At 37.9% G+C, this 10,318-nt stretch overlaps 1 protein-coding gene across 6 annotated transcripts in view; it reads left to right on the top strand.

Annotated features, from left to right (window-relative positions):
- The window catches only part of SLC39A12 (solute carrier family 39 member 12), a 42,385-nt gene extending 35,314 nt beyond the window's left edge, over window positions 1-7,071 (top strand). For all 6 annotated transcript variants that reach the window (XM_017729202.1, XM_017729200.1, XM_017729198.1 and 3 more), the window contains 2 exons: window positions 981-1,168; window positions 5,593-7,071. In XM_017729202.1, the coding sequence (XP_017584691.1) occupies window positions 981-1,168; window positions 5,593-5,721 (317 nt within the window). In that variant the 3' untranslated portion in view covers window positions 5,722-7,071. The remainder of the gene's footprint in view (window positions 1-980; window positions 1,169-5,592) is intronic.
- Window positions 7,072-10,318: the final 3,247 nt, after the last annotated feature.

Below are 10,318 nucleotides of genomic sequence, written 5' to 3'. Positions count from 1 at the left end.
ACAATAAGATAATAAAAGGTGTATGACCTATTCTACTAGTGGACGGGATGGGAAGATTGTTCTGTTGAATATTGCCCTTGATTGACCTTCTGTGGTAAAACTTCCAGCATGGCTGAAGCTGCTCCTGGCATTGTGTTGACAGATGTTTATAAACTGGGAAGTTTGAGATGAGAACTGCAGGTTCTCATTTCCGTCATTAAGTGACTGAAGATTTCATGTGCTATGTAGAAAATTCCTCCAAACAAAAAGGTGGGATGGAGGACTGCAGTAAAACTGGTAACTCTTGTTTGCATAGCAAAGAAAATTTAAATACCTGACAGTTACCTCCAAAGACACCTTCTTAATTCTGGGGCAGTAGTGCCTCAGTGTCAAAGTGGCCTTTTTACACTCATGAAACAAAGTTTTTCGAATCTTCTACTGTGGGCCTGTTATGAAATCTTTTATTTTAGAAGAAAAATCTGCGATGGGATTCTGATGTACAACTTGTTCCAATTGATGAGGACTGAAATCAGTGGAATTAAACTCAAACTGGGATCAGACCAGCATAGATTACTCTGACTTGCAGCACCTGTAAAACACTCAAAGACCGTGCTGCAAATATACCCACATGATTTGAACTGGCAAGTCCCCAGTGGAGAAAGATTTAGAAACTCTGGGAAGCCATGTGACTTCACTTTTGCATGTATCCAAGTTGGAATGTCACAGAACATAGAGAACTAACAGAAAGCCCTCCTCAATACTGTATGCTATCTTTCGGAACAGCTAAACAAGTGCAAGTCAATATGACTTTTTTTTTGTTTTGAGATTTTTCTTTCACACTGGACAAGTTTATAACTAACTCTACAGAATTCTAAAGGCAGCCCTCCGTCATTCACTATCTTTGTGCATATCCTAATTATTTTCCTTCATATTTTATTACCAAGAGTCTTAAAAATACATTTATCAGCTAAATAATAAATGTTCTCTTTTTCTCTATGCAGGAGATTTTGCTGTGCTGCTAAGTACAGGGCTCCCCACGAAGATTGCAATTTTGATGAATTTTATAAGTGCACTAACAGCATTCTTAGGACTTTATATTGGCCTTTCTCTATCGACTGACCCATCCATTCAAAACTGGATCTTTACTATTACAGCTGGAATGTTCTTGTATTTATCTTTAGCAGAAATGGTGAGAACTTCAGTCTATTTTTATATTTTCCTTATAGCATAGCCATATCATAGATGAGTGTCAGACAAATGCAGGGGGATGAATGTGGAGAGAAAAAGAGTTCATAGGCTGCTTGTTGGGAAGAGCATGTTTTCTGTCCTGTGTGTGCAGAGTGCTTAAAACAGTAATCTGGTTTTGTTTTGTGTCACTCTCATGCTAGGTGTCATTATAATGAAAAGGGGAAATAAAGGTCATTAAGGGACTAAGATAAGAGAAAGGCATAATGGACTTTCAGAGTCTTTTTAAAAAAATACTTAAAGACTTTTAAACAATGTATTTTTAGTTAATTAGTGAAAATTATATATTTGAACCTTCAGGGGTTTTTAAGATCTTGAAAAAATTGGTTACTTTTTTCTTTTTTCTGCCCTTTTTCTTCATATATTTTTCACCTGTTGTTTCAATGCAAATTTGCTGTTTCAGAACTAAAATGTAAGATACTTGTAAGATACATTTCGTTTCTGTCCTAGGGACGTTTCAATGAACTCTTAAGCAATTAAAAAGCCTTCAGATAACCTCAAATTTTTTATATTTGCCCAGTATTTTTCACACTCCCAGTTCAATAGCAATGATCTCTCTATAGAAAAATAGGGTGTGAAGATAGGAGGTAGGAGGAAGGTCTAAGGACTGAGCAAAATGTGGAGGAATCATAGCTCATGCAGATTCCTCAGGCCACATAATTTATTGAAGAGATGGGTAAGTGTTACACTTGTAGGAATGCAGAACATAAATGCCTGCCCAGCTTTGTCACAGGGCTCTTTACACATCCTGTGTTGATGTAAAGTTTCTTGCAAGCTCCTCCACAAAGATGGAATGTTTTGAGTGAGTAGATCAAGAGGGAGGAAAAAAGAAGTCTCTTCATAAATTATTACTTTGTTTTTTCCCAAGGCCGTCTGTCTCTCTCTTGTGTTCATTACCACCCCTTGTCTTCATTACCACTTTGTGCCTGAGATGCTCTATACCAGGTTCAGGCATCATACTTTAAACCTGATATGCCATTCCAGTATTATAACCTATTTAAAATTCAACTTAATTCTACTCTGCAGTAACTGATCTTAGACTTTGGTAGTATTTTTGTCTATTTTTGCTATTTTAAGTAAAGTAAAATGAACATAAAGTGCACCTAAGAGCTTAATCGGGAACTGCTGAAGGATTGTGGATGTGTCAACAGTCCTGACTGAGGTGGTAAATAACAGACAAGAACACTGTGTACCAAGTTGCAGCTTGTTCTGACAGAGACATTTGGAAGTGAGGCTGCCTACCAGCTGTGTAGGCATGGTTTTACTAATGGGTCTAGGAACGATGTACACATATTTTTCCTTCAGTGTAGGATCGGCATCCATCAGGGATCCACAAGCTCTTAGAAAAATACTATGTTTTACCCTGAGTCTTCAAAGCAATGTGCCAGCTGTAACTCCCAAGAGAAAATACAGTTCCAGGCAGAGACAGGGATGTATTTTCCCTTGTTCTCAGTTTGTCATCATAATCTTCCTCTTGATGTGAAGGGGAGAAAGAAGGGAGAGAGAGGGGAGGAACTTATTTCTCTCAATCCCTTTTATTAATAGGACTCTCATCAGCCTTTCTCTGCATTTTGTCAAAAGAGCTGCCATCAGGAGGCTCACCTGTTTGTCAGTGTCATATATCACAAGGATTATTTTATTTTAAAAATTATTTATGTAGCACTGCAGGCATCTATAGATCTGAAAATTTTTGCATGTTAGTATAGTACATCTCAAGAGAAAATGAGCCATTCTTTATGTATTTTTCAACTTTCTGCACAGAAATAGGTTCTATTCTCTGCTGCACTCTCATCTACAAACAGCAATCATCAGTGCTCCTGCCAGTGGTGTACAAACACTTAATAGTACACAAAGCTTGACTATAATTTTCAGTACTTGTTTTATGGGATTTCACATATTCATGTGCTTGTGAGAGCAGCAGTTTAATAAAACTGAACAGCATCACTGGTTTCTGCATTGAGGAACATTGAGGGGTGTGAGTGGAGGTTTGTTGACAGAACAACACAGTGAGACTGCAACCAAAGACAAAGTACCACAAAACTACTTCTGTGGGTAACTAAAGGTTTTTTGTTTCTACAAATGGCATCATAACTCCATTAGCAAGCTGTATAGACTAACAATTTCAGAAACTGAATAAGGGACAAAAGATAAAATCACTTACATTCATCATTTTTCACCAAGAAATTGTGCAAAACTGAAGTTTACTCTTTGAAAATGTTTTTTTGAAAATGTTTTCAAATGTAATTTTGAAAATTTTTCCCATTTTGAAGATAAGGGAGTAGTTTTAAACTGATTTACTGGACTGTTGCAGTGTAGCAGCCATGCCACCTGTGCCCAGCTTGGTAGAACTCTTTTTTAGCCAGTACAAGCCTGAGAGCCTCTCATGCCTTCTTTCAGCATGCTGCTTCCTGTTTCTTCTTATCTTTTGTGTGCTCATGATAACATGACCTGGAGTGGAATAAAGCAGTACCTCTTTTGCCTCTGACAGACTTGAAGCATTAGCAAGCGTGATAGCTTCTGACAGCTTGGATGTGGTGCTATGTTCCCTTAACTTGTGAAGTGGTTTGCATCTGCCAGTTGAACGGCCTATGCTTCTTAAACAACAAGATTCTCTCTGCTGTACCACACACTTTGTTGTTCAGAGAGAGCTGGGTAACCACAGCTGATATTGTGACAGCAACCATTTTATTTTAGCAGATAAGCAGGGATGTCACACTAGGTATGGCTATAGAAATGGTTTGTATTGATAACATGCACATAGGTTAGGTAGAGGGAGCAGACATCAGCACTGGACATGGAAAAGGTACTACTTGCTAAGAATTCCTTTTGAAAATTCTCTTAGGAACCTGCTGTGCATCTGTGTAGCTCCTAAATTGTCACTGATAGCAATAAATAAATTCTCACTGACAGCAATGAAAATACTGGATTTTGCAGCGAGAGGAGGAAATTTTCCCGTTTGGAGAACTTGTTCACTCAGGCACTGGAGAAGAGGACAAAATAGACTGATTATAAGGATAAATAAGAAAGACTAAACATCTGGACTGGAACCCTGGATTCAGGGTAGCTCTTAATTAATAGTTTTTACCTATATACACAAAAACCCCTGTGGGCTCTGAGCACTTAAAACTGTCAGTTCAGATTTTGATTTACATCAGGACTTTGAGGTGTTTACACTTGCTTTAGATGAAAAGTTTCTGATTATCTTTAAACACTGATCAAGTATAACTACGTAAGTTTCTGCACCGTAATTTAAACCACTGCCCGGTTGTAATGAAGATCCAGGGCATTTGGGTTTCCCTGTTATTTTCAGGCAAAACTTTACAGCGGAGGCAGATTTTTCAGTACAGTTTTGTTTTGGGCCTATGCCAACTTCCAAAGGAAGAAGAATGCAGGAGAAGCAGCCCCAGAGACCCCTGTCTGACAGAGAGAAGGACAAGCGTAGCAAACACTCCCGTTAACCTCCTTGGTCAGCACCACTCCACTGTCTCCCAGTGGCTGCTGCTGTTACAGCTACTGCAAAGAGGCTCCAAAGTGCAGAGGAACTCAGTAGTTTTATTCAAGCACAGAAAAAACACACCAAAACCAGAGGTCAGCACTAGATTATTGCTCTGTATTTATTTCCAGAGTTGATGTGACAGTATTAGCAGTCATCAGTGTTTCCCCTGCATAAAGCAAAAATATTAAGAGAATTTGAGCCTGAGGCATCATTTTTGCAAGCTCTGTTTAGACACATATTTAGTTTAAACCTTTGATAAAATACACTGTGTAGAGTGAAAGGTCAGTGCAAGTAGCTTTTATTACGATTATAAACAAGTGTTGCTCCATTACTTGATGTAAAACTGACAGAGAAAAATACTAAACATGATTTTTTTCAAGCATTTTAAAAGTCCTGTGTTCAACTTGTACATTTACTAAAGCCCAAGTAAATAGGAGTGTTGCCAGTTATTTCAGAAAAAGCATGATTGACACTATATATAGTACTGAAGCAAAAATACTCCAACTAGTTTATTCCCACAAAAGGAAATCACTAATTTTACTAAATAAGTATTTCCTTGCAGACATCTGTATAAAATTACTACAAACTACTGAGAAGTTAAAAAATTTCAGAATCTTGTTTATAATTCTTGTCAGTGCTAGTAAAAGAACCAAAGTGGGTTGAATTTGATTAATTGAAATATTTCACTGTCAAGATCACTTTTTGTCAAAATGTACAGAAAATGCTACACATTAATAACCATAGTCAGAAGCTCAGCATTTTAAAAGTTGTTTGTTTTTTTTTTTAATGAAGTTTGCCTTGTTTTCCCATAACTTTTTTTTCCCACAGATGAATGTATCTGGCTCTCATTCTGTGTCTTATTCTTTTTTTAGCTTCCTGAAATGACTCATATTCAGACACGGCGACCCTGGTTGATGTTTCTCCTACAGAACCTTGGATTACTATTAGGCTGGCTTTGCCTCTTACTTTTGGCTGTATTTGAACAGAAAATTAAAATATAAGTTTTCTGTTGGAAATCTTGAAGTACCACTTATGACAGTGGATAGCATTATTCACAATTTTGTCATGTCTGCTATAGTGATATGTAAATTAAGTTGCTGGGATTTTATATCTGAACAGTAGATAACTATTTTACTTTATTAACTTATTGTTCAGATTTTGTAATTATTTTTTTGTAAACATGAATGTTTAGAATTATGTTTTATTTGTTACTGAGTTTACCAGATCCCATGCTCAAACTCACAGGAGCTTTTAATTAGTTTTTATCGAGACTGTTTTAGTTGAATGCTCTAAGTGATCTCTGCCAGTCTGATTGAAGAAAAGAATAAAACAATTTTATATGCAATAATTAAAGTGGACTAACCATAGTTGAATAATTTGAATAAGGAATGGTTTTTTTGCCTTTTAGTACAAAGAATCAGTGTATTTCTTTAAATTTAAAAAGCATAGCCAAGCTAAACTGCTAAATGGCATAAAGCAATCTCATAAAGTCTGCACTATCTATGTTGACAACATAAAGATTCTCATCAGTTACATCTTGCTGGTCCACTGTGGCAGGGAAAAAATGGTAAGTGAAAATGTTGAAGTTTATGATATAGAAATTTGAGAATACTCTTTTCCGACTATAATGCAGTTTCTCATATGTGTGATGGATTCTGTGACAGTCAGGCACTGGACTAACCACTTTGGCATTATCTCACCTCTGGTGGTTGCTTATAGAAACTGCTTATGAACTGTTTTTCCCTGATATCCCTTCCAGGCTCCTCAAATGAAGGGATTTCTTGAGCCAAATCTTGCTTCTGAGACATCACATTCAATAAACACTTGCCTTCCTGTCAGCAATTAGCTTAATCATAGATATGGGATGTGCATTGTGGAAAGAGCTTTTTCAATTGTCTAGAGTGAATGTGGCCTCACTGCAGCTCCTCCCATCCTGAGTGATTTTTGTGTAATTAGTCCTCTTGATTTCAAGGTAATTCTGCATAAGTTGAGATGATTCATTTAATTTAGTATTGCAGAACCAGGTCTGAAACAAATATACAAATTCTGCCCTGATTCTCATGTGCTGAGCAGCTTCCAGGAGGTATTGAGCAACACTCAGCTGAGTGATTTCAGCTATTTGCATGCTCTCAATTTCTGGTGCAAGGACTTCTCCACCACCTTATTTATACTTTTGTATGAGAACTGAATTATGTTCTTTATTTCTCCTCTGATGAGATGTGGAAATAGAGAGAGTAAGTTACAGAACAGACATATATTCTTTATGCAGCGACTGAAAATTTTCTTTTATTTGTCTTAACTCAGTCTTGAAATATCTCTACATTATGACACAACATGACTGTCTCACAATGTGTCCTGTGTTTTTTTGATAGCTCCCAGTGAAGGTACAATTATTCTCATATTACAGAGGGGAACAGAGCCTACTCTCCTGGAGCAGATTGTCAGACCTGTTAGCTCTCAAAAGCTTCATGGGCACCATACTAACTTACCAAAATACAAAGTGAAAAAACCCCCGAATTTCACTGTTTATGATAGCCCAGGTACATAGGCTTGTGAACCCTTAGTCAATCACAGACTAACTCTCAGGAAAAAAACGAAATATTTAGAGATAATTTTTAAAGTAGATATGTATTCATTTTCAGTCCCTGTTAGTTATGGGAATCTGTAGCAAATACTCCAATGCAAATCTAGACAAACCTAGACATTTACATACCTTGAGAAACCTTGTGCCAAACAATTTATCCAAGGTAACACAGGAGGTCTCCATCTGACAGGGGACTGAACTGAGCTCTTTTTAAGGCTCAAAGTAAAATCCTAGCTTCTTTTATTTAGGTGTGCAAATATTACGATTGCTTTTTCTGTTGATGTAACTTTGAAAGGTGAATTGAGAAGCTATGTCTAATGCTTCTGTTTCAAAGTTCACATTTTTTTCAGGAGCTTGTGCTTGATTTTATTAAGGTAATATTTTTAAAAAGTGGTTTCCTTGATATTTCATCTCTTTGTTTTGGCACTGAGTCACTTCATGATCTTCAGCTGTGGCAGTCAATTCAAGCAATAGCAGGGCATCACTGGACGTAAGCAAAATCCATTCTTGGAGCAGATGGTGCAAATGAATATTGGAAACATTCATTATTTCAAAGAGAAGAGTTACCATAGTTTGAATGCTTATGTATGCCTGATGTTTGCTACCATGGAAAACAAGGTTACCAATATGATCATGTTTTGGTAATGTTATTGTATTCTGAAATATTTGTCTACTATTTATTAATGTGTCTGAAAGAGGGCAAGTAATTTCTGGCAGTGTGTACTTTAAAGTGGCATATGAGCATAGGTTCCCATCCTGACATGATCTGTGAACATATTGTACCCACATCTGTTAAGAAAATGCCATCTTTTGGCTATATATGTTTATCAGGCACCTTGATCACATTTTACAACTAAGTGTATTTATACAGCTTTCACCACAGGCACAGATATGTTGATCAGAATGCCAGTTAATCTTTATTTCTGCCACAGAGCTCTTAGGCTTTTGTGGTGTTTGTCAGTAAGTGAGTAGTTCTATGATCATTTTGCCCTGGTGTCAAATCTGAACACCTGAAATCTCATCAGCATATGAAAGTTTGAATTCCTGTGGCACTTATGAGAGAACTTATCTCACTGCTTAAGACTAGTGCCTCTGCTGTAAATCTCTTTACATTAGTGTCTTTAAAAAGAAGGTGGAGTATTACCACACGTAAATCAAGACTTCTAGCCTTACAGAGGGCTGGAAACTGTTCCTGTAGATCACTGAAACAGAAAAGTAAATGAGTTTTACACCAAAGATATTCACCTGTGGAATTCCCCATTTTAGTCAATGTTCTCTAAAAATTCCAAAAAAAATAACAGAGTATGTTTTTGTGTCCCTACAAAAGAGAAGACTCTGCACAAGTATTCTTATGAACTCTTTTAGTTTGTTTTAAATTCTGTAGAGTTTGATCATAGAGATTTGAAACAGACCTGTTTTTAAAGCCAGGTACATCTTTCTGTTGCTCCAAACCTAACAGACAGAGAGCATAATATGCCAATTGAATAATTTTCATTGAATCAAATCCTGTGTAAGGACTGCCAAACTTTATCACTTGCAGCCCTTAAATCAGGACTAGGTTTCTCTGTAAGCAGTATGCAATTACTCAAACAGATGTTATGTGCTTGATGGAGAGATTACTTGGTGAGGTTTTACAGCCAGTCAGGCAGCTCTAACTGGGTAATCATAATGTTCCTGTGAAACTTTAAATACATGAATCTATAGATAAAGGAATTTTTCTGGAAGAAGCTGCTTAGCTTTCTCCCTTTCATCTATTCTTAATTTTCAGGCACTCTTAAGATGAAAAGGTCTTGCTTTCCTACACAGAAAATTAGAGAGAAAAGGAAAGGTTGAAAGAATTTGTTTGCTACAGTATTTTTTTCTTGGAAGTCAGATGGCAGAGTGCCTCATGAAGAATACTTCCAATTCCAAACTACCAGCGCTCCTAAGCATGAGAGCTGACCTTGTACCTCACTTTTCTGTATATGTTACACATTATCCAGTGACTCCTAAGATAAATAGTACCTTCTTTGCAGTTATAGTAATGCCCTCAGAAGTTTCTGGAGCTCATCTGCATGTTTTAAATACTGCCATCTATTCCTTTATTTTATGCTTTAAACATGAATGTGGCATTTCTCCAGAGACAGGAAAATACATAAACATAGACATATAAACATAGACATAGAAAAATACAGAAAACATAGTTAGTTTTTGGTATTTACCCTTGGATTGTTTTGCTATCACCCTGCCATTGCACTTGGGAAAGCAAATTATCATTGTAACAGTTTTAAGCAGGTTTATATCTGTCTGATGTATGGATTAGGGCTGATACCTTATCAATGTCCTTAGCTTTTTCTTTCTTTACTGTAACCTTTTGTCAAGCCTTCCTCTCATTTTAAAAATAAGCTGCCTTCTATTGTGACTGTAGCTGTAGGAATGTGACTACAGAAAATACAAGCAGTAGTTACACAATGGCTTTAATCAAAACAAAAAGTCCTGCAATTTATTTTACTAGACCCACCTACATTCCCTTCTCCCCAAAAGAACAAAAAATCCACACATGGAGCTGTTGCTCTGGGTCACGTAGGGAAATGTAAGAGGTGCCTCTTTCCTTTTATGTCCCTGATAACAGGACCAAGCACAACGGGAGACCCTGCACAGACGCCTGGAAGCATTGAAGTCTCTGCCAAGCTCCCGTCGGCGGCAGCGCAGAGCAGCATCCCGGGGCAGGGGTGCAGGGACCGTGCCGGGCTGGTGCCGCTCCCCTGCAAGGGACAGCGCCCAGAGCCGGCGGGGACTCCCGAGGGGGCACCGCAGGGTGGCACTTCAGCGCCTGCAGCGGGAGCATCCAAGGGTTTACAGCTGTCTCTGTTTCACCCTGCTCACTGCAGGGCACGTTCTCAGATGGTCCATGTTGCCTTGCCTTAGCAAGTGAAAGCTGTCGTGAAAGCGGTCTGGCCGATAGCCCCGTGACTGCGGGCTCCCGCAGGGCAAAAATCCGCAGGAGCCCAGCAGTCAGGGTGATCCCAGGGATA

The sequence above is a fragment of the Corvus brachyrhynchos genome, unplaced genomic scaffold (genome assembly GCF_000691975.1).
Source record: "Corvus brachyrhynchos isolate BGI_N302 unplaced genomic scaffold, ASM69197v1 scaffold142, whole genome shotgun sequence".
Taxonomy (NCBI): Eukaryota; Metazoa; Chordata; class Aves; order Passeriformes; family Corvidae; genus Corvus; species Corvus brachyrhynchos.
This window is presented reverse-complemented; position numbering and strand designations above follow the sequence as displayed.